At 38.6% G+C, this 25,017-nt stretch overlaps 1 protein-coding gene across 1 annotated transcript in view; it reads left to right on the top strand.

The window, feature by feature from the left end:
* The first annotated feature begins 10,984 nt into the window (after positions 1-10,984).
* The window catches only part of SLC9A3 (solute carrier family 9 member A3), a 49,527-nt gene continuing 35,494 nt past the window's right edge, over positions 10,985-25,017 (top strand). The window contains exon 1 of the mRNA XM_062498361.1: positions 10,985-11,174. Coding sequence (XP_062354345.1) covers positions 10,985-11,174 — 190 coding nt within the window. The remainder of the gene's footprint in view (positions 11,175-25,017) is intronic.

Below are 25,017 nucleotides of genomic sequence, written 5' to 3'. Positions count from 1 at the left end.
TTTTTATATAACTGTGAAAATGCAGAGATTTTAGCTTTTCAAATAGTGCTTTCTATTTCAAGTTCTCAACTGATATGGATTTCTTTGTGGCAATTGATTAAGAACTTTTGAAATGGTAGAAATTAAGCCTATTGAAATCAATCACTCATTGATTAATGATGATTTAAGTTCAAATTCTGTAGTAAATCTTATCATCTTCTGGATAGGTTGTATGTAATAATTTCTTGGCAACTCAACACCCACCCCTACCCAAACCAAAAAATGAAACAGCCCTAGCAAGTGTGTAACAGAAATTAAAATTGCTTTAAAAATAGGAAAAGGAAAAGAAAAAGAGAAATGACCATCTTATCTGGAATATTTTGTTCACTACCTTTAACTTCAGTCCACATTCTTTGCATTGAGTTAGCTGAATTATTAAAATAGACCACTTAACCCTACTTTAAACAGTAAGAGGCATCTCCAGAAAGAACTTAATTTTTATTTTGGAATATCCTGAGTTTCCCTATGGACTGCCTGTGTCTTTCCATTGATTAGGAAATGCCATATTAGGATGAGTATGGTCCTAACTTCAGTGAGGTATATAACATAAGGTTAAATTAAATTGTATCCCACTCCAAAATATTGATGTAGTAATTCAGAATGAAGCCACACTGAGGAATCTGGGAAGCATGGCAAGAATGCTTCTAAAGAAAAGGTTCAAAGCATTATATGGCTTAAAAGAAAAGTGAGTAAGAGTGTATATGCTAAACATACATGATAGAATAACACAGGAAACAAGACGGCGGAATTTTTTGCCCTTCCTATCAATAACAGGAACAAGGAAATATTCAGTGACATTGTAGGATAACAAACTCAAAACTCATGAACAGGAAAAAAAAATCACTCAGTCCATAATTGCAATCCTAATAATTAGAGGTAGGAGTGGCAAAGAGGTTAGTCAGTTCTTGTGGGCATGAGTCACATAACTTCAAGTAAATGATGAATCTATTTCAAGTAAATCACTGAATGCTCTCGTCTGTAAATATAAATCCTGTCTTTTATTTTTTTAATGATGCTCCAGGTTTTAATGTCTCTTAAGTTTTTTAGACATTTCTCTTGCTTATGTAAAGTCTAATAATTCTAAATATTGTCTAGACTACTGCCTAGACTCAAAATATTGTCTAGACTATTGTCTATTGTCACCACCATTGATGATTTTAAGTTTTTTTAACTGCGTTGCTCACGCACTACTGCTTTCTATTTCGGAAACCTTCTGACCTTTCATAAACCTCCCCTATAATGACAAACTGACACTGTTTAGCTTCTTTTTCCTTTGTTAGATTATTTTCTAGGTCATGAAGCTTCACATTAAGTATTACTGTTAAGCACACTGCTAGAGCTAAATGAGATATGAACATAAGAGTCTAAGAAAGGTCACCCTGATTCAAACCAGTCACCTAGTTCTCTTCCAGAAGCAAGTACCTGTTGCTTAGTAAGGAGTTCAAAACAGGATAATTATGCCCGTGGTATTTCTTGTTGGAAGGAAACTGTGTGTTTATTCCTGGAGTTTTGTTTGAACGTTGTTTTCCAATTCCTATTACAATTTTGAGCAGCCTGCAGGTTTTGAAAGCGCTTTGGTAGTAGTTGACTGGGATTGACTTCTTTTTCTGTAGCTTGTAGTCTAGAGAATATTAAAAGAATTTCAATCACATACTTCCGCTGAAATACATTTGGGCCTCTTCCTCTTTCCTCTCTCCCACAGACTAGAAATCATTATAAACATACTTCCATTGATATAGATGAAAAGTAAATATGATTTTAGGAATAGTGCCCCTTATTAATACCATCAGCTAAATTATGATGAATCTATTTATATATAAAGAGAGCAAAATTTAACCTGCCATAATTTATTATGTGAGAGAAAAGAGAACATATTTGTTCGAGAGAAAAATAAGAAACAGATGTTTACTAATATATTTTCTAGATCTACCACCATTGATAATCCAGAGTATTCAAACTTATCTAAAGACTGTATATACCAGAATGAGTAAATAGATGATATGACAAGCAGTTTCATTCATCCTTAGATTTGGTGATCAGCCTATAGTAGTCAAGGATGCCTTGACATAGTACCTTTATGCACTATGTTTTTAACTAGTAATTAATCCATATTAATTAACACGTATTCTTTAATGTAGAAGACAGGTACGTTTTTATCTTACACTACTTACATTGTGATATCTGCTTTTTAATGCCACCAAGGTTGTATATAAGGACTCTCCCAAAGTAACACAACATACGCATTGGGATATCATAATTTCTCTTAGCAGTTTGAGGTGCCTCTGCATGTAGGGCCAGAAAAATCAAATAGTGTCCTTTGATTAACAAATATGTCATCCTTGAGGTTCAAAGATATTTAGCTGAAGAGTGAGAGTTTTAATATCCAGCTGGCATTCACATCTATATGGGATGGCAGTTTATAGTGCATTAAAGATCCTGAGCTTGCTTACCTGGTTGCTTTAGAAGGTACTTGTTGCCTCAACATGGCCATGGTTATTTTCACCCCTGCTTTGATGTGGAGGAGTAGGATAAAGATAGTTGTTGCAAGGTCAGTGGCACAGAAGATGATGATGAAAGGTGATGCAAACTGATTTAGAATAAACCAAGATTTATTGCCTGACTTAATAGATGGATTGTCATAGTTGTACAGGGCAATAGGGAAGTAAAAACTTGTAGCTTGTCTGGTTTCTTCAGATACAGAACACTGTAGTGTAGAAGTGGCACTCTCCCTGTCTCTCTGCCTCTCTCAAACAAGTAGTTAAAAAAGAAAGCAAAACTGGACACGTAAAAACAGATTGAGCAAATTTTAAATTTGTTTAAGAGAGAAATAAGCAAAGCGCATAGAATATTGAGATCAGTTTCAAATGTTTTAGAATTATTTTACTGAATCTCAGTAAGAAATGTTAGCTGTACTTTACAGTGATTCCTCTTTTCATAGTAAAAGTTAAGTGAAATACAAATAAGCAAAAGTAAAAATGAAAAGTTAATTAAGCACTGTTTCTGACTCTATCTTCATATTAATATCAAGAACAGTAAGTCTATACATTTATCTGGACCTCTAAAATAATGTTTGATGCTTGCTTTGATAGACACTTAAGAGCTCTAGGATTCAGAGGAGGAAAAATTAAGAGACATTTATGAGACAGGAGACACAGGGATAAGTAGAATTCTGTTGATGCCCAGGTGTGATCCTGGTTTCCCACTCTTGAAGGGAATATGCTTAGGGCATGTGAATATTTACTTCAACTTGATGCAGGTCCATCACATTCTCGGTGTTCATCCTGTCAAGGTGCTAAGCTATTTTTCGTAGTCTGCAAGGATCTGTGAGGACAACAACTATTGAACAAGCAGAGAGAGAATCAGGCTGGAAGAAGGCCAAAAGAGAAATACCTCAACCCTATGCTTTGCAGCCCATCTTGTTTCATAATTTTTTTTGTGCTTTTGGCATCCACAACTGATTGCTGATAATGCAAAGTTTGGAGTCGCCATCCATATAGAGGATGTATTGAAATGACGTGGTGATACTGAGGACTTAAGAAGTTTTAATATAATGAAAAGGTAGGTATACAATAGCAATACAATAATTAATTAGCTATAGGTTCATTCATTGGAATCCATGGAAAAGAGTAGGACTTGGGTATATTATTGGATTTTGGGGTGAGCATTGTGATAAATTCTGGGATGTAGCCATTGAAAACAAATACCATTCATTTGTGCTTCAGGCCCTATTTTTGTGATGAGGAAATATTGTTGCCAGCCTACAAAACCTAGCAAAACTTCACTTTGTGTCCTGGTTAGCTCTGTTCAAGAAGGATTAATTAAAACTTCCTTTCAAGTGTATGATTTCTTTTAAAGGGTAAAAAACAACAGAAGAAGAAACAGTGTTAACGGACAATACTCACATAAAAATAAATAGATTGTGAACTTTCTGATTAAGTTTAGGCTAGAAATTATATGAATGTGCTTAACCAGCAGAAAGTGGTTTTCAAGACAATGTATGCAGGAAATATGTATGCAGGAAATATGCAACATGGTGCCTGTAGTCCCAGGAGACTTGATTTAATGACCAGGGCAGACCTCATAGTCTCATCTTATTGTATCTCTCTTCAGTATTACCTGAATTTCCATGATTTTTTTTTTTTTTTTTTTTTTCACATTTTCAGATGAGAGTACAGTCCATAAAGCTTGATGATGTCCTGAATCAAGATTAAGCTAGCGAGGACCTTTCAGAACAATTACCTCTGATTTTAGTGTCACCTCCCTTCAGCATTGCAGTGAGAAATGGCTTACCAAAAGGTCCAGCAAGGAAATAGGAGGAAAACTGTAGGAAAGTGCATCCAGGGTCCAAGTGATGGGATTGAGTCCTTAGTCCCAGGAATAAAATTTCCAGTTGCTCCCAAAACTGGGTGCATGCCTGGGTGATGATGTCAAACAGAGTCAACAAGATGGTACAGCAGTTAAAATTTAGAAAGGTTTCCCAAATTACGTGTTTACTATGTGGATTCTTATTTTCATGTAGGAGATGAAACTAATACTTCTAGTCTGCAACTGTTCAGCTTATTTTTCTGTATTTCCAATAGTGAGACTTCGTAGGAAACAGCAGTTTAAAATACATTAGTCTGACAAAGCCAGGATTAATTTAATTTGTGCAGCTTCACGAGAGTAACGGTCTCATAATTTCCTTTCTTGTTTTCACTTTAAAGTTATCACATTTTGATTCTAAATAGTATTTCTGAAAATTCACTAATAATATTTCTGATCAAGGCTTCCAGGTCACAAAAAAATTTTCAAAGCAAGAGTGATTTAGTTAGTTATAAAATATAACAGTGTCAAATTATGTTGCATATTTGGACAACATCCCTCTTCCTGTTTGTTTACTTACTCGTTTACTGACTTTAGTCAGTTAGTTTATGGCTGCTATTTTGGTAATGTGGAAGTGCATGGTATGTATACTCTGCACCTTGTGGCCTTTGGAACTTCGGTGAGATAAGCAGCAATCCAGTTCAGATTCTCTCAATTCAAAGTGGAGTGCCCTTCGACTTCAAAGAATCTCTGACACTTTTTACACCAGTAGCGTCAGACAGACTGTCTCTTCCCATTCTGCTCCACTACTGTCCAATGCACTGCAGAACAAGCACAGCATTCCTTATAAATTAACATTTGAAATAACACCTACAAACTTCTCCAAATTGATTGTCACTTTCAGTGAAGATTTATGTTATAATATCTGTTTTTAATAACCCAAACTGGAGGAAAAGTAGACTTTTTTGTTTGTTTTTAGTTTTTTTTCCCTCACAAATTGAAGTTCCAGCAATTGCTTTTGCTTTGGTGCAGAATAACATACAGTCAGAACCATGCTAAAATCTTTTGAGTCATGATCAGGGCATTCACCTGAAATATATGAGATTCAAGGTTATGTCTTTGCACTAAATTAGGCAGATTCTTGACGCTGTCAGTTCTGAAGTTTCTTCTTCCTCTGTGACTAGCCAGGAATACCATTCTGATCATGTGAAGACTTCCAAAAGAAAGATTCATAAAAATATGTATGTTCCACCTATATGTTTGGATTTTATTAAACTGGAATTAACTAACACAAATCCCCACTAATGCATATAAAGCATTGTTCTTAAATAGCAACAGGTTTTAAGGTACACATCAGCAACAAAGTAGTATCACCTTCCATTTATGCCTTTTGTTGTTGATAAAATTGCCATAATCCATATCTTAAGCCATAGATTGGGTTGGTAGATTCTTTTTTTTGGCATCAATTAATTTAATTGTTAGACTGTTTGATTTATGTGATTTAAGTTCAAAGGAATTGGTAATTGTTAAAAGATTACTGCTGCTCCTCAGCCAAGGTTCACTTTTTCCTTTATCACAATTTAGATAAAGAAAGAACACATGAAATTTTGTACTCACAAAATCTCAACTGCCTTGTAGAAATGTTTTAGAGGAAAATTCCTTTATGTACAATGACAGAGGGGAGGCTTAGGTTGGGCATTTTGATGTTGGGAAGTATCCTAAAGGTAGGAATAGCTTTAAACTGTCATTAGATCCAAGGTGCAAAATGATGATTTTTAGAGACCAGGAAATACAATCTCCATTATGGCTAGAGAAACCAGTAATCACTTGTGTCTACTATAAATGTTTGTGTTGGTCAGGCTGATGTGAGTACACAGAATGAGTATATGTGGTGAAAACTGACTAAGATGAATTGGAAGGGATAGAGAGAGAAAATCTTAAGTATTGAGTTGAAACATCATACACAAATTGCATTTTGAGTGCAGTCAGGTCTCACTACTAGAGACTTTTGGTGAGCATTGACAGAAGGCATGCATGAAAAGGAAAGAGGGCAGAGACATGGAGAACAAAGAATGGAGAAATATGAGTGGGATGCCAATAACATGGGAATGAGGTGAGTACAAGACAGAACATGTGGAAGATGCAGACTGTGACAGGTGGAAATCTCTGTGGCCATCTTTATTAGCAAGTCCAGAAGAGTCCTCATAAACAATAGAAGAATTTTCCTAGAAATTGTGACTGAAATAAGGAGTACTTTTAATACACATGAAATTTTATAAAAATATGTGGGGGTTTTTTGTGAACATAAATGATAAAAAGTATCATGTTCTTTGACATGTACGACTGGTGACATGTAAGAACTTCTTTTTCTGTCCCATTCCCTTTTCACTGTTCATGGCACTGAGAGCTCACACAGATATAATTCCTTATTGTGGGGGGGGGAGCTCTCCTTAATGAAGGTCCTAGGTTGTGTCAATGTTTGTCATTCATACTGTCCCACTCCTTCTAGATTAGCTTCTAATCTAATATAAATGTGGAGGTTCATTAAAAACAGTAATAGCAACAACAACACACCAGAAAAATCTCACAATCTGCCCAAAATATCTGCCAATTTAAAATATATTTGAGGCTAAAGTGAAGGTTCTGGTAAGAATCCCCTTCACTTACTATCCTTAAAGATAGTCTCATCTTGAAACAAGTTATCAAGTATTAATCTGATTTCCTCTTGCACCCTATTCCCCAGCCAAACCTACTTCCTACTACCACTCTGATCAATTCATTTTCACCCTAGTCTTCATCTTTTTCACCTTAACTGGTAGTAATGTGTGTAATGGGCTGAATTAATACACTTTCTAATGTAATTTCAGACATTCATATTTATAATGTTGTAACACAGTGCTCTGCAACATCACTTAGTCCAGCAGTATTTGTCCAGCTCCTTGCAGCATCAATTTGCACAGCAGAACTCATTTCACTTGGAGAATAGTTGGCAAAAGACAGCTGACAAGCTGTTGAATCACTTAATTCACTATAAATTCCTGTGGTTCTTCATTAATCTGCATATAAACCACATTTACTTTCACCAAATTGTGCAGTTTTATTGGTACAATGCAATTCACAATAATTTCTGTTATATTTAACTTTGTATACAGTTGGCATTATGGCATAAAAATATATACTGGAACTATATTCCATTCAAATCTTAACCTGCTTACGCATTTAATAGACATTAATATAAAAAGAGTGCATTTTCTTGAGGAAAGACAGGAGTGACAATAAGTGATTTATATGGTTTATGTTTCATCAGGAGATTTTTCATACTTCACTTGCCAAATATTTTCTATTTTTAAATTTATTTTTCCTTTCATGAGACTTCTCAGTTTGACAGGGACATGCTTCTTAATTTCATATCACCTAAAACAGATCTGTGGCAAATGTTAGCATCAAAAGTTAATTGTAGCTTCTGCATCTAAATTAGCATAACTGAAATACTGTGTGTGCTTTCTGGAGAAAACAGATACAATTTCAGAGATTTTTTTTTTGAATTGAAATTGTCTTTTGCCTCAGATTTGAAAAAATCGCCAAGAAATAATCTTTACAGGTCACAGGTCATGTGAAGGGTACATAAAATACTTACATAGCACTTATACTAAGATACTCATAATTCTTTTCTTTAAGCCGTTATGTACACAGTATTTCCAGAAATGACAGTGCTGGAGCTCAGTCAATTGCTAAAAAAAAAAATATACTCAGGACACAACACCATTATTTTTACAGTAAGTAGAAATTCTCCTTGTTTAATCTTTCAGGAAGTCAGGAAGTATCAGCTGTTGTGTGATATGGTATCTTTATTGCATACATAATACTGAACCAATGTTTTTTGTTACTGATACAGAATCAGGTTATAGGAAACTATGTAAGGGCTTCCATAAAGAACATACAAGAAAATGGACTCTGATAAAAAATGCATGTATGCAAATTTATTCTTGTACAAACAAGTACATATTTTGTACAAGAGTTCAAGTATGCTCAGTGGACTCTTGGACTCTTCTATAGGAGATTCACGACTGTCAGTCCCTTCCTCTGTCCTCTCTGTGTCCTGCTGAAATATTAATGAATTACACAACAATTCCCTGATATCTAGAGTCATTTGATACCCTGCCAACTTAAAGAAATTCCATAAGCAGTCACAAATACAGTTTGAACTATTAACTTGTTGTTGTTAAAAGAAAAAACGTATTGGCATTTTAACAGTGTTGTGAACCTTGTTTTTAGAAGATGGTACTGACAACTTTTTTCCCCAATACTGTTTTCCTCCACCAGCAAACTCAGAATTGGCATGTAACTTTGGTTACTGTTGTCATGGGTAGAACATCGCCTACGGGCAATCAGAGGCACGATCTCAACTGCTGCTCCTCCAAGCCTTCGCTTATCTCTAGAAAAGATCCACTGGAGAAAGCTTTCTCATTTTTCTAGCTCTGCTGCAGGTATCCTTGATCTATGACACATTTAATTGTACCATCTGGACAACATGGCTAGCTTCAACACTTTCAATAGAAAGATTTTTCTAACCCAGTCAGCATTTTTTTGGAACTAGATTTGGGAAGAATCACGAATGTAAGATGGAACACTGGCATTTGTGGTGCCTTTTTATTAGCTGCAGTTGAAGTATTTAATTGTGGTATGAGGATACTTGGAATAACTTGTGACAGTAAAAACAGTGCTGACAGCTTGTCCCTACTGAACTCCGTGGTCCTCCTAAGAGTAGCAAACGGAATTCAAGTTAATGCCTGGGAACTACTACTCTCCACAGGGCTTAGCAACAGGTTACACAGATGGGCAGCTACTAACTTTCAGCTGCAGTTTTCTCTCTTGACCAGCAATCCACGAAAATGTTACTCAGGCATTGGCTACAGCCATTTGTAGAACAGTTACAGAACTTAGGAGCAAATTCTAAACAATATTTGGGTGCCCAAGTCATGCTCTGAAAAAGATGAAAATAATGTAGATAGAATTTGTTGTTGGACACAGGTGTTTGTCTACAACATTTACTGAATGTGAAGGAGATATTTTGCTGTCTGTCATGCTTCCCAAAAAGAGTTTCCAATTCTGTCTTTAGATTTGCTCCAACTTTAAAAAAATTCCCACATCGTTTCCTTTCCCTTAAATAATGAAGAAGGAAATAAAGCCCCAAAGGTGTTTCATTGTTTGAAGACAGTTGGTCCAATTTGGGGGCTGCAGTTGCTTTCAGGTAATAATGACAATAACATTGCATGGAAATTAATAGAAATTTAGTTAACTAGCTAATTGATTTATAGAGTATCTGTGCAGGACAGATGATGATGAAAAGTACATAGCTTTTCTCCTCAGTGATTGAAACAATTAAAATAATTTCTCTGTCTTCCAATAATTTTTAAGGAGAGCTTTATTCTGTTCATTTTTTACCTCCTGGTAAAACCAGCTGTCATATTAGGAAAACAAAAAGCTAGTATTTATCCAGAGAATGTCACAAGCCCTTGTGCCGGCAGCACCATGGACCCAGGATGACATGGACCATCCAGGATAGAAGGCAAATGCTATCAGCAGGAGTTTTCCTGCTTTAGGGGGAGAGCAGAACCCCCCAAGAGGAGGATTCACGGTGTAAAAATAATAATAATAATAATTAAAAAAAGCCAGATAGCGTTTTTAATATAGGACATCTTAACGAGGAGCTGCAAGCAGCACTAAGTGGAAAGCCGAATGTTGCCGGCTGATGTCCTTTCCCGAGCACCGTGGGAAGAGGTGCTCTCTGGTGGACAGAAGGAAAAGCTGGTCCGAGAAACATGCTGCTATGTCTTCGGTGAGCTAGACCGAGCTCAGAAGGAGACTCGAGGCTCAGAAGCGAAAAGGAGCGCGTTTCCTCTGAGACAACCTGCCGGGAGAGCGGGGCTGAGGGAGGGAGGCTGGTACAAAAGCATCCAAAGCGCCAAAGGACGGAGACCTGTGGATGTCGCGGCCACCCGGCTGCGGTGTGGCCGCGGACCCCGGGCTCCCCTAGGACATGCCCGCGGGAGCGCCCCAGCCCCGGCTCCGAGCTCCTGCAGCTCCTGGCCGCCGCTGCTCGCTGCCCCGCTGCCCGCGGCCGCCCGGACACAGCCCGGACACAGCCCCGAGCCTGCGGCCGGCCGAGCGGAGCCGAGCGGAGCTGCCCCCCGACCCCCGGCACTCCGCCACCCAGCCCCGGCATCGCCGTCCCCGCACGGCGGCCGCTGCGGGAGCGGCGGGAGGCTCCGCCTCCGCCCCGTCGGGAACAGCCTGATAAAGGCAGGTGCGGGCGAGCAGCGGGACCCCAGCTCGAAGCATCCGCTTGTGCACGGAGCCCCTGACCCGCCCTTTGGCACCCTGGGCAAGGCGACAGCACGGCCAGCCGGTGCGGGAGGAGGACCGGAGGGGACGGGAGGGACCGGAGGGGACCGGAGGGGACAGGAGGGACCGGAGGGACAGGAGGGGACCCTGCCACCGCCGGCCGCGCCCGGCGCTGTCCCGCCGTCCGCAGCCGTCGGGCGCGTCTCCGCCAAGGGACAAGGACCTCGCCCCCAAGGACCTCCGAAGAGGCGGGATCTCTCCGGGAAGGGGAAGCAGGATTTTGTTGTGTGGCTTGAAGATGAGGAAGGTATCTGGAGTGGCGCTCCTCCTGGGGCTGATGGCTCTCCCAGCGGCGCTGGGACAGAGAAGCTCGGAAAGCCATAAAAACAGCAGCCAAAGCTTTGCCATCGTCTCTTTCAAATGGGATCACGTCAAGGAGCCGTATATCATTGCACTCTGGATACTTGTGGCCAGCTTGGCCAAAATCGGTGAGTCTGGAGTTACATATTAATACATGTCCTCTCCCTTTCCCTTCCCCCTTGCCCTTCTTCCACCCAACGTAAATGAAGAAAGCTGATCCTAGGTCCGCTGACCCGTTTTCAGGGGGTTTACTGTACTCTGTCCTGATTTCATAATACTGCCCTACGGTGCTTAGCGGTGTGATTTTCAGCAGCCTCGAGGGGTTATCTAGTTCATTTTCACCGCCCACGACTGTGGCTTCCGCATCTGACTCCTTGTAAACCCTTTCAAATCCTTAAGACCTTGCATTCCTCTGGCTCCCAGGAAAAACTTTTCTTGCAAAAGTGAAACAGAAATTAGGCCTTATTGGTTACACAATATCTATTACACTTCATGATACTCTTTTCTCCTGATTGTGATTGCTACCTATATCAGCTAGTAACATCAAAAATAAACACTGCGAACTCCACATATGAACTAAGCCTTCTCTGCTTTGAAGTGCATTGCTGAATTAGTGAAAGAGCATAGTTTATAGAGAAAGGTAACATGTATTATCAGACCATGCGATGTAGCTGAAAAAATATAAGCTTTAGAGCACCTAGAATTTTATTCAAGAAATTGGAATAAGTGAAAAGCCTGGACTTCACCTAACTTCATTGTAGTTTAAATTAATTTTTATGAATGCTCCACCTCTTATGTTCTGAACTCTGTGACTTTCCCAAAAGCAATCTTGTACCAATAATGCAATTTGCTGAACTAGAAAAGTCATTGTTTAATTGGAATGCATTTTACTTGATTGACGCTATTACTTTCAGACCTTTTGCCTTTGGGTCTAAAAAAACTGACCTCCAATTTGGCTGACACTGTAAATGCCATTTTCATTTAAAATAAATATTTTCTATAATCAGTCTCATCTAAGAAGGTCAGCTGAAAATCCTACTGAAGACTTTCCTGAACTTGTACTGTTAATACTAATTTAGTGTACTTGAATCACATTCCATGGATTTTTCCTGCCACAGAGAATGAAAGATGTGAAAAGGTATACTTAGGTGTATTCTGTCTAGCACATAAGATAAGCGTAGTAACATCCGGATGGAAAATGTTGTCTCCAAACAAACAAACAAACAAACAAACAAAAAAATTAAAAGAAGTTGTATGTTACAAGTTGGGATAATACAGTACATAATTTTCCATAATTTTCCAGCAATATTTCCATCTTGGCTTTTACTTGATTAACCACAGATATATAACTAAATACCTTTATGTGAACCCGTTTGATTACACTATGCAAATAGTTTGTCTCCAGACAGTTGCTGCATCACCGAGATTGCATAAAAGACAGTTATGTTTTAATTGCCTTTTATTGATGAGCTACAGCAATTAGAAAGCTGACGAAACCATACACAGGAAACAACTGACAGCAGTGAGTACCCATAAAATTGTGCTGAATAAAGTAATAAACAGGCTGCTCGTTTGAACCTTCGTTTTGAGATACTCTTCTAAGTACAGTTATTAAGGCCTTGTGCTATTTTGGCTTTGCTGTTCTGTACACGTGGCCTGGTTGTACAGTGCAATATTAGTGGTGCACAACCATACCAGTTTGTGTCCAAAGCCATTGAACTCAAGAACAGGACAGTTAGACTGTACTATATTTAAATTGCAATGGCCTGGATTGAGATTAGTTGAGATTAATATGAGCCATTTTACCATGAAGTCCTTGATATAAACTCTTGATAAAGCACTTACTGTTTTTCACTTATTGTCGTTCACTCACCACAAGAGCTGAGTGGTGCTGATTCTGTTTTTAAATTCTTTCTACTTCTTTCACAGCTGCACAGAGCATGTCACTTATTAGTAGATCATACCTAACATCAGCTGCATCACTTTTCTTCTCCAAATCTCTCAAGATTTGATTTTTTTTCTCTCTTCACATTTGTATTTTTGATTCTATACTACTCTGGAAATGGTTTCTGAAGAAGCAACAGATAACTGCTGTATTCCCCTGAGAGCCTATGAATGTCTCTGCTTTCCCCACCAGTCACAAATAACACACAGAAAAGCAAGAACATACATTCACTATTCAACAGCTTCTTAATGAAGAAATCATGAAGGTGTTCATGAAAGTCTGTGAGAAAGGGAACTGAAAAAAATAGCTTTTCAGCCTTCTGTCTGCCTTGGTGTGTCGGGTTCTGGAAAGTAGGTCCATAGAGAAATCTATGATAAGATTTTGAATTGCAAAAGTTCAATGCCGGGTCAAAGAAGGTTTACATACTCAAAAAACAGACAGAAAAGAACTGAGAATGAAACTGTAGACCATCTGTCCTAGGGTTTCTTTCCTACCTGAAGCAGGTCAATTGTAATGGAGTGAAAGTGCTGGTTTTACTGTGGGTTTTTCAGCAAGGGAGGAGCTGTTCTTACACATGCAAGCTCACTTCTCCATGGCTACAGGGATTGGGAGTTATTTTACTGATGGGTGATAGACAGTTGGGTCAGCTGGAAGTGTTCTAGGAATTGCAGTTGGCACCTGGGGATAAAGGTGTATAAGAATACTTTGCTTTCTCTTGAATTAGAACAGCATTAGTGGTTTTGTGTTTATTTGGGTTTTTGTTGTTTTTGGTTTTTTAAGATCTGTTGTGTTTCATTTGTGTGGCGGTTAATTTTTTTGTAAAAAACCGTTTCAGTTAATGATGTTTTATGTCTGGGGGAGGCATTTTTATCTTGGGAGATTTTGGCAGATTTTCTGGGGCTCGATATTCATGTTGTGTAGAAGGTATTCTGCAACATGAACTATTGTATCTTAAATCTCATAAGTATCCCAAATACATGAGGAAGTGCCTAGTGTTTGGGGCTTTTGGAGAAGCAAACTGCTCTTTTAATTATTGGTTAACTCTAAATATTGCTACAAATGAAACTGTGGAAAAGTCTTCATACATACAATTGGCTTTCATGCGTTATAGGAAAAAAAAACTTGTGCCTTCCATGAAATTTCTAAAGCATCTTGGTCTACTGTTTTGCATATTCTAATTGATTTGATTTGACCCTCTTCATCTGAAATATTCCAACTCTTCATTCTTCCACTTCAAGTAGAACATTCTTAAGGTTCACAATGTTCTACTTTGGCTAATGATCTTTATTTCCTCTTTTGATAGGCTGTCTTATCACTACAGAGGAGTATCCTTGTGGGATAGGGCCAATAAACTACTTACATTTGTAAATCTAAGACAGAAAATCATCTTATCTACATGCAGAAGGTACATGAGGTGCAGCTGAGAACCCTCCGAGTGGACTTCAGGTGTCCACGTCCTGGTATCTCAGTGCTCCAGATGAAATAAACAGTACCACTGAAAAAGAGTAACCTCCAAATGCATACATGCCTGCATTTATAGCCACAGACAGTACAGACATTTCCTTTTGTAGGTAAAGGATGTGCCATTTTTAAACAGCATGCTTACACAATACAGTTCTGGTTTAAGATGAAAGACACTTGCACGCTCACCAGACTCTCAAGTTCTTTCTAAGCTCTCTTGGCCATGTGCTCTCCTTCTTTGTGTCTGTCACAGATAACATCTTGAAAATAAATTCTGAATAAATATGTGCATAGAAGATACAGACAATATTTTGGCAGGAAAGTTTCTACAGAAAGAGGCAGAAATAGGTGGAAAATCAGAAAACTTTGGAAACACGTAGAAGAAGGAAAGGAATAATGAGCTCAGAAGCTAAAAATGGCAAAGAGAAGACATTTTCTAACACTGAGCATTGTATATACAATTTTTGGAGGTTATTTCTCAGGCCATGTCAATGTCAAAAAAAAAAGTATGCTTCCTCTTGGGGGATATCTAGTACATGCTTCTATACTTGTTCAAGATCCTAGGAAACAGAGAGAGACTATATTTATATCTTCATTGATGGTTATGGTGGGGAAATTGTGAAATTCCTTCTTGCAGTTTAAATCTTCTGTACTGTAATATTTTTTCAACATTTTTACAGAAGAATAGGTTATTGTCCCAAAGTAAAAAAAAAAAAAGCCCTACAAAGCCTTTCTGTCTGGCCCCCTGGATTTGCTCAGTGTGTGCAGATAAGCAATTGGAAGAAATGGTGGGAGAGTGAGTGGCTATGAGCAGGAATGAGGAAGGGTACACAGCCTTTTCATTATCTGAGTCAAACCTTTTGCCAACTGTTTTTGTTGGTATAGATTATGCTGAGTCTAGGAATGTCACAAAAGCTTTTGTTTTGTTTTTTTTTTTAAATTTATTTCTGTAGTTGCATACAAATTCTAAGGGCTTTTATGTAAGAAATTAAAAAGCAGGAGTGAAATTTGAATCCAGGGCAGCTGGTAAATCTGTCTTCAGGAACGCCACAATGCTTTGGAGGAGGGGAAAGAAATGATTCAATAACAGTGAACAAACACTTTGGAGAAGGCTGGTGAAGATACTGTGTCAGATGGATTTGTTGAGTCCATCAGCTCTTGAGACCCCAGGAGGACTTGAGCTGCAGAGCACAACACATCTCTAAGCTTAGAGATACAGGTCCCCACAAACAGTCTAGCTTCTGCATGCCTGGGCTCCTTCACATTGTCTCAAACTACCCTGAGAAAGGAGCTCTTTAGAGTATTTTGTTAACACAAACAATTGCTGTGGAGAATTTTAAGCATGTTAGGGATGGGCTAGGGAAGGAACTGTGAAATGCAGGTCTAACCACCCGTCTAATTTAGACTCCTGGGGCAATATTTTCTTTGAAGAAATCAATAACCCTCCCTCCAAAGCAAACTGTCAAAACAAAAGCTCATTTGACTCCAAAGTTTCTCCTCCTGGCACTCCAGCTACTGAAAAGTGTCAGTTACATAGAGAAGGTGATTTAGGTTATTGTTTTAATAAAATTAAAAAAAAAAAGTGAGACAACCTCTTCTGTTGGCAGTTCTTCACTAAATGACATTGTTAGGAAGAAATGTTGAAGGATGCTTAGCAGAACTTTACTGGGTGCATTTAACTGAAAATGGAGTCAGAGATTCAAAGGTGACAATTACACCAGATCCTGCAAAGTTTAAACTATGAGACTCCTCACGATTGTAGATCTTGTTAAAAGCTCCTTTCATTAGCAAGTGATAATGTGGAAAATGTCTTTACATTGTGACTTAAATCTGGACTTGGCTATGTCTCCCCATATCCTGACAAAGATAAGGAGAAAATGCTTCTACCTTTCTTGTGAAGTCAGTAGAAGCTGAAACAGGTTGGCACGCTTAGAACAGAGGCATATGCATTTCCTCCCTGGATATGCATAGAAACACTGTAAAATTTTGCTGGCGACTGTTGTATATCTGCGGTGTCTTCAGTTTTGTAAGATGTGCTATTTCCTTTTGCAAAATGCTGTTTAGAATACCTGGGAGCTAGGAATGTTAAGTAATGCAAAATCTCTATCTTTTGAATAGTTACCTTTTGTATCTAACATTTTATAAGTTTTAGACTTATAAAAGCCTAAATAATATTTTCAGAAATACTATATTTTGGAATATAATATTTCCAAAACTGGATAGTAGCTTTGCATTTCCAGTAGTAGGAAGAATTGTGTGAGCCATCTTTTTTATTGAATTTATTATCTGTGACTGCCTATTCCCACATTTTATTTCCATTTTACTCTTGTGCCTTACTCATCCTTTTCCTGTACTTCCTGTCTCCCTGTAACACACATCTATCTTCTTCCCCCTCCCCCTCCAAGTCTTGCAAGTCTCAAGTCTTAATTATTTAGAGCAGGGAAGAAGATATCAGGATAGTATAATTTGACAAGATTCAGATTACATCCCCTGGCAAATAGCAAATGTACAATGGCAACTTGTGTGAATTACATAAGAAAACAATGGTATTTTGAGAATGGCCTTGAATTGAATACAGTTCAGGCATGCATACCTAAGGAAGGATCTCTGCCATCAATTACTTTCAGGCACCTGTGTGCAAAGTGCTCAGCGTTCTCTGCAGAACAATGGAATCCTTTTAATACTGTAGTTTTAGGATTGTTGAAACCATTGATTTACTGTCTTCAGAGCTCCAGCCACTTATTATCAAGGGCGATCTACAACCCCCGAAGTGACTGTAAATCTCTCATGTGGTAATTCAGCAGACCACAGCCCCACACAAAATAAGAGCAAGCAGCAAACCCTTCTAGAGGTTCTTCAGGTGGAAGGCTCTGAGGTCCCCCTTTGTTTTTGTGGACCTTTGTGGGTTAGAGATGTTTAGCAGGGAAGCTGGTAGTGGAAATCCTGAAGTAATACATGTGCAACTAGAAGCCTGTCAAAAATCAGTTTTACCACTGAGTTTGCTTTAAGAAATGTTTGGAATCCAACTAAAAAGTGTTCTTTCCCTCCTGTTTACCAGAGTTTTAATTGCTCTGAATTAAAAGGGTAGTGATAACTGTTATTCTGTATCTTTCATAGAGCTTGCTCTATTCCAAGATGAAATGTTGAGTCCAAAGTCATAGAAAAATATTTCTTATCTGAGTATTTTTTTTTTCTTTCAGGAAAATGTCTCTGATTTTCTCTTCTCTCTGCAGCAATGCATTTAAACTAGTGGCCTGAAGAACTAGTCTTTAATTGTTATTCTGTTTGTTGACACGTGGCAACCATTTAAAACTAGAGATCTTTAAAACAGTCTTGGTAAACCAGAGAGCATGGTGGATTGGCTGTGTTGCAATATTTTGTTTCCTTTTGTAAAGCAATTTGCAGAGTATTTAGCCCTGTGGAAGGAGTGAATTGATACCCACTTGGCTGCTATGTAAAGCACTGTAAGGTCATAAATACTGAAACTATGGGCTGACAAGGAAGAGCTGACCAAGATGGAATGCAAGACATCAAGTGGAAACACTTTTAATTAAGGCACGAATATTTAATGTTCATTCATGGAAGAAGAAGACTGGAAGGTATTCTGAAAGGCCTGCACAATAACAGGGGTTTTAAATAGTTGGATCTGGAGAGTTTTCTCGTTCTGAAAATAGAAGCAGTAATTCTGGACTCACTAAAATGTGCCTAGCAGAGAAATTCCACGTTTATCTATTGAAAGAAAAATTGCCTTGGTTTTTGTCAAAGGCAAATGTTAAAACAGCAGTAGTCACACACCAGGGAAGAAAATCTCAGTGTAGATTGTAGACTGATTTTCAAAAACATGTTATTATGATTCTTTCTACTTCAATTACAGTTTTTTAAAAATGGGGAAAAAGTTTAAACTAGAAGCTTTATGGATTCAGCCATTTTAATTAACTGAGCTTTGAGGAAAATATTAAATATTAAGAAATTAGTAAAAATCTTGAGACAGTGAGATTTCATAATGAAAATCTCCCAGGTGCAAACAGATTGTAAATGGATGGAGAGAGTTGCTAGCTCCTTCATTAAAATTGTTACATTGTTTTGGTGATATAATAATATTCCAGGGACTAGGTGATACCAGTTTGTATAAGATGGCTTAATGTTATGTTATGTTAATATTGATACACTAAGAGTTATAGTGTCGGTAGAGTTGTTATGTGATCATACAGATAACTAAATATAGGTATAGTATGGAGATATCACAATTCTACTCCAGTGAAATACTAAAACTGGTGAAGATCTAGATGTAGATTTTCAGACCTTGACAGCTTCTATATATGCTTAAGAAATTCAGTTAATAGATGCTACTTACTGGTTTAAGTGGTTAAAATATTCCAGAATGACTAAGTTAGTCTTTGAATGCTTGCTCTTCTGGCTATGCACAGTTTAAGGTACTCTAAGACCTGGTTTGAATTAAATATCCAGATTTTCCACTGAAATAGTTCTGGCCATAATCTATTCGATCCTATTTAGTTCTGGGAATGAATTTGGGGCAGTAGTGAACTGGGGAAAACCGTTGGATACTGGGTCTCCTACAGAGTTCACAGAATCATAAAATAACAGTATCACAGGCTTGTTGAGGTTGGAAGGTGCAACATCTGGTTTGTCCTATGCTCCAGCTCACCCAAGGTGACCTACAGCTCACCGCCCACAATTATGTCCAGACAACTTTTGATTATTTTCAAGGATGGGGACTCCACAACCCCTCTGGGTAACCTGTGCCAGTGTTTGGCCACCCTCACACCTCTGCCAAGCTGCTTTCCAGCTGGGTGAATCCTGCATATACTGGGGCAGGGGGTTGCTCCCCATCAGGTGCAGGACTCTGCACTTCTCTTTGCCAAACTTTAAAGGTTCCTGTCAGCTCATTTCTCCATCCTGTCAAGGTCCCTCTGGCCTATCAGCCACTCCTCCCAAATTTGTGTAATCGGCCAAATTGCTGAGAGCACTCTCTGCCCCAGCACTCAGATCATTAATGAAGATGTTAAACAGGAGTGGACTCAGTACAGCCCCCCCGGAGTTCGCCTCTAGTTACCAGCTTCCACCTATACTTTGCACCACTGATCTCCACCCTCAAGTTCTGTCCATTCATCCAGTTTTCAATTCACCCCATTGTCTGCCCATCCAACCCCTACAGCAACAGCCTGAGGCTGTTCTGGGAGGCAGTGTCAAAGGCCTTATTGACAGCTCATTAGAAACTCGTCAGACACTGCTCTCCCCTCATCATCCAAGTCCATCACTTCATTGTTATCGGGCTAGTCGAGCACTTTGATGTAGTGAACCATGCTGACTCCCCAGGAGAAATTTCTTGTCCTTCATATGTCTGTTTACAGAATTAGTTGCTCTGTCAGTTATACCAGAGTTTTGGATTAGCAATGGTCATACGTGAATGGACCTTTATTTACATCTTACCTGGTTCAAAGAAAGCAACATTTCTATATGCAGTTGGTGCACTTTGGTTAGCTGGTACAAAATTGTACACTACAGAGGAGAGAAAACTACAAGGTGGCCATGTAGTGGCCACAATGGTCATGCCATCATGAATTAAATAAAGGAATGATAACGTACCAGCATAAAGTTTATCTCTCCTCTTGGTTAGGTGCTCTCTGGCCAGAGTGGCTTCAATTTTCTATTATGAATGGCTTTCACTCATATGTCACTCACCCTTCTGCCTTCTTTTACCTGATACAGTGTGAGTTACATCTCTGACTTTAACCAAAGCTTTCTTCTGGATGAACTGATATTCGAATGAATAGTATTACTTGATGGGAACCTGCGGTGAGGTCTGCTAACTGGTAGTACCAAGCTCAAGCAGCAGCTAAATAAGTCAGCAGGAACATGTGTAAACTTGGTGGTGGTGTTTGTAATGCACCCTGTTTCCTACAAATCTCTCTCCTGTGCACAAGCTGTATGCCAGAAAAGCACACCTTTGTGGTTTTCCTCTCTACTATGCAGCTATTACTTCTGCATATTCCACTTGCAACACTGGCACTTTGCAACCTTGTCTCAGTTTGTCTATTTTTAATGGGCTTTTCTCAAGAAGACTGCCTTTGTCGTCCTAAAAAAGGAACCCTAAAAGTTATGGCCATAATGGTCTTCTATTCCTTCCCGAAAGGATGATACTCATTTGGTTAACTTAATTTCACTTCACAAAAGACTGTGAAAACTGACTCTGGATAGGAGGACGTCTCAAGTATTGAACAGTATTTTGTCAAGAAACATCACTGAGTTGTAGATAAAGATATTTTGAACACAGTTATTTGCTCAGGTCAGCTTCTGTGGATAATCAGTAGTGGAGGATCGTGGGTTTTTTTTTATCCTGAGTAGAACTACTGCTTGAATGCTGTGTTTATTCTCATGTTTCTCTGTTGTTTCACTTACTACCATAGAAGCCATGTAGAAAAGCGATCAAAAATAACTTCATAGGCAAAAAATTAATTGAAGTTGCATGCACAATCTTTCTGCTGTAAAGAGCTGAGAAAGATAGTCTGCATCTAGAAAAACAAACACTTTTGAACTGAGCAGTGCCCTGGTCAATAATGAAAAAAGTACAGTAACAGACACGAGAAGAAGGGCAGGATGGAAGCTACAGAGAAGGGTGCTGTTACATAAGCATAAAAACATTGGAATCAGATTGTTAAAGAATGAGAAAAAGAGCAGAAAGAATCTCCATATTTACATTCAAAGCCCTAATAAACACATAAATGTATTAATTAATTTCTCAATTTCTGTTGCTTTGTTATCACAAAGATCAGAATTTGACTGTCATTGAAGGTTTTCTGTTAAAATATCTTGTATTAATTGAGAGGATTTTGTCATAAACCACTGCCTGACAGATTCTATCAAGATGTCTGTTAATCATAATGTCTTATCAGGAGTTAGCAATGTAAGATTTTTGGGACTTTGCTCTACAGATCTTTGAGAGGATTGCTTTTGCTCTTGGGCAATCTGTCCTCAGGAGGACTCATCCAGTAGCTCTCCATGTTATCCTGCGGAGTACAGTGCATATGCTGTACAGGCAGCATTTCTCATTCAAGATAAATAGGCTGCATCAATTTTTTCAGCTCAGTGTCATGTTAAGTATACCTTCAAATGAGGGAACCACCCTTCTACCTGCTCCCAGAGATTCTATAAATCTTCTGGGCTATTTGAAGTTGGATCTGCCAATTGCTGCATGGAGCAAAGTCTTATGATTCAAGATAGATATAAAAGATAAGTTAGTAGCTCACTCAGGCCAGATATCTAAGTGATTGTGTAGCATCTGTAACAGAGACTGAAACTTGTACCAGTGAAAACTTGCATTGCTTATGCAGTGGAAGTGTCTGGAAAAGGAAAGCTGGTTTTGTTACTTTCTCCTTGACAAAATTTAAGAAAAAAGTCAACAACACCTGTCCAAAATTTTTGTTCGAAATAAATAAATCAACAAGTTCAGAAACTTCTTTTTTTTTTTTTTTTTTTTTCAGTATGATAGATACAGCACTGAATTCAGTGGAAAATAAAATTTTGTAATTCACCTTCCCCCTTCCCTGCTCAAGTTAATTAAATCAATTTGCAGACATTCTTTGATTTCAGGGTGAGGTTATTACAATTTACATGACCTTAAAAAAAAAGGACTGTCATATTTACCATGGACTTAAGGAGAGCAGCAATTCCATAGTGCATAATACCTTCATCTTATTTGAACCTCATGTTCTCTAACCTTTCAGTAAACAGAAGAATATCTTGTTTTCATGTCTTGAATTCTTGTACTGAAGAAAACGGTAATTAAGGGAAAAGCTAAATTTTTTTTAACCAAAATTATTACTTTAGAGCACTCATTATAGTATTCTAATTCTTCAGTCTTTCTTAAGGAATACAGCCCAGTTGACCCTACTAAAAACCATAATTTTTAAGGCATGTTCACTTGAATAATGCTGTTTGGTGTTTGAAAGTATGAGGATGTAAAAACAGCAGGAGGAAGTATGAAGTTCCCTTCTGTTTATTGTGATTTAGGAGTAAAGATTAAAAGCAGTCCTAGATAAACCTGCCACTGCAAGTGGAAATTCAGCTTGTGTGTGGGTACTGAAGTGCTTGTGTCAGGAAAAAAACTATGCAAATGTAAAGGGGGATGGTCTTACATTCTCCTCTTGCAGCCTGGTGTAGCATTTGCTGTCTGTTGCATTTTGGAGGACCCCAATGTGTTGAAAGTCAGTAGAATCTTGTTAATATGCCCTCATGTGATTAATCCTTTTAGATTATAGGGAGGCGAAGATGTACTACTGCCAGTGGTAGGGTTTCTGCTGTAGTGCCTAAAACAGAATCCTGGCTCAAGCCAGGACAAGGCTAATTTTGGCAGCAGCCAGGAGGAGCATGGCTGTACCCCTCAAGTAATTTTCTGGGGAGGGTGGGAGGGTTCCTGCTCCCTGTTGGGTTGTGAGGCAGAGGGGGGTCAGGGGGTTCATTCCTGGGGATTTTCTGTGAAGGGTGGACAAAAACATGGGAATCAGTCACCTTTTGTCTTGTACTGCTCTGGCATTGGTACTGTTGCTTGTTTTATTTTATTGTTGCTTCCTGGGCTGTATCAAAAGCAGCATGGCCAGCAGGTCAAAGTTGGGTGATTCTTCCTCTGCTTTGCCCTGGGGAGAACCTGCCTGGAGTACTGTGTCCAGCTCTGGGGTCCTCAGCACAGGACGGAAAGGGACCTGTTGGGGCAGGTCCAGAGGAAGCTGCCCGGATGACCAGAAGGTTGGAGCACCTCTCCTGTTAAGACAAGCTGAGAGCATTCAGATTGTTCAGCTGGAGAAGAGAAGGTTCTGGGGAGACCTCATTGCTGCCTTTCAGTACTTAAAGGGTACAAAGACTATATATATAGCAAAGACTGGGGCACACTTTTTAGCAGGGCCTGCTGGGATAGGAGTAGGACTAGTGGTTGTAAACTGAAAGAATTAGGCTACATAGAAGGAAGACATTTTTTATGATGGGGGTGGTGAAACACTGGAACAGCTTACACAAAGAGATGATAGATGCCCAGTCTCTGGAAATATTCAAAGCCAGGTTGGATGGGTCTCTGAGCAACCTGGTCTAGTTGAAGATGTCCCTGCTCGTTGCAGAAGATTGGAGTAGATGACCTTCAAAGGCCTCTTCAAACCCTAACTACTTTAGGATTCAACAGGACTTTAATTCTTATATACGTGGTAATAAATATAAAAAAGAGTCACTGCTGTGGACAGTTAAGCAATATTTGGTTCATACTGAATTCTTACTGCTCCCAAAGTTTAATTTCTGCACAGATATTTCTAGGAACATATGCAAAATCTTTTTCCCATGTTGGAAGGGATCTGACTATATAAAGCACATTCTTGTACAAAGAAAATAATCCTATGTTGATATGACTTTGTAGTATATATCAAAAAACAGAATCATGCTTAGTCTATGTATGTGGCATTCTGTGATTTTTTTTACTTAGGAAGGGATTTGTCTCTGGTTTCTACCTTTTTTTTTTTTCTTGAAATAAACAGCCATCTTAAGTACCCAAAAGGTTTTGAGTTGTGAGCTGGGGTTCAAGTACAGCTTTAGCCAGTTGTTTTGTTTCCTTTCCTTTTTATTTCTCCACTGGGGAGAATAATGTTAAACTAATCTCCTTGTGAACTTCTTTTTGCATACTATCCTTTCTCATTTTGCCTTTGTGTGCACTACAAAATACAAATGCATAACTGAAAAAAACAGCTGTCTTACCTTCCTACTGCATTTTAAAACATCAAATATATTTTCCATGTACTACATTTTGCAGTATAAGGACACCAATTAAACTACAGTTCTTCCTACTGCTACCATCATGTATATCACCTCTCAAGTGAGATAATGAAGGTATGAGACTCAACTTGTTACTTAACTGGAGAAGCTGCAGGGATGAAAATCAAAAGTCATGCTAAAGCACATTGAATGATAGCAGTATCTTAGAGCCATTTGCAGGAAAAAATTGGAGTGGTATAAACTAAAATCCACCTTGCACTTAAGTCTAAGGGAAAATAAATCACATATCTGGATTTCTAAGCAAATTTACCTTCTGGGCAGGAATGAGTGCATTCAGCAACAAAACATGTCACATCTTCTGTTTTCTGTTGCCTAACTCAAAAACTCTCAGGCTTGGCTGGTGAAAATGGTGTTTTCTTAACAGACAGAGTACTATTGTAACATGAGAATTGTTGCCTCTTTCTTTCCCACATACCACCCTGCTCAGTTCTTTACCATATTCTTTCTGACTAGCACTACTAATGTTAAAAGAGCTATTCTGTCACAAAGTAAATTCCATAATGTATTCTCCACAACAGTATATGGAGAAACAGGTAAGTGACAAGTTATGTCTATAGAGCATTCTTAAAGACAGAAGTTTTTATTTGCTTCTCCATTTTCTGACAAAACCCTGGGATCATAAACCATTCACTGAAATGCTTCCACAGACCTATACAATTAGAGAATCATGGAATCATAGTATGGTTTGGGTTGGAAGGGAACTAAAAGATCATCTTGTCCCAACTCTCCTGCAT

This window comes from Cinclus cinclus, chromosome 1 (genome assembly GCF_963662255.1).
Source record: "Cinclus cinclus chromosome 1, bCinCin1.1, whole genome shotgun sequence".
NCBI lineage: Eukaryota > Metazoa > Chordata > Aves > Passeriformes > Cinclidae > Cinclus > Cinclus cinclus.
Note: the sequence above shows the minus strand (reverse complement) of the source record. Positions and strands in the feature narration are given on the sequence as shown.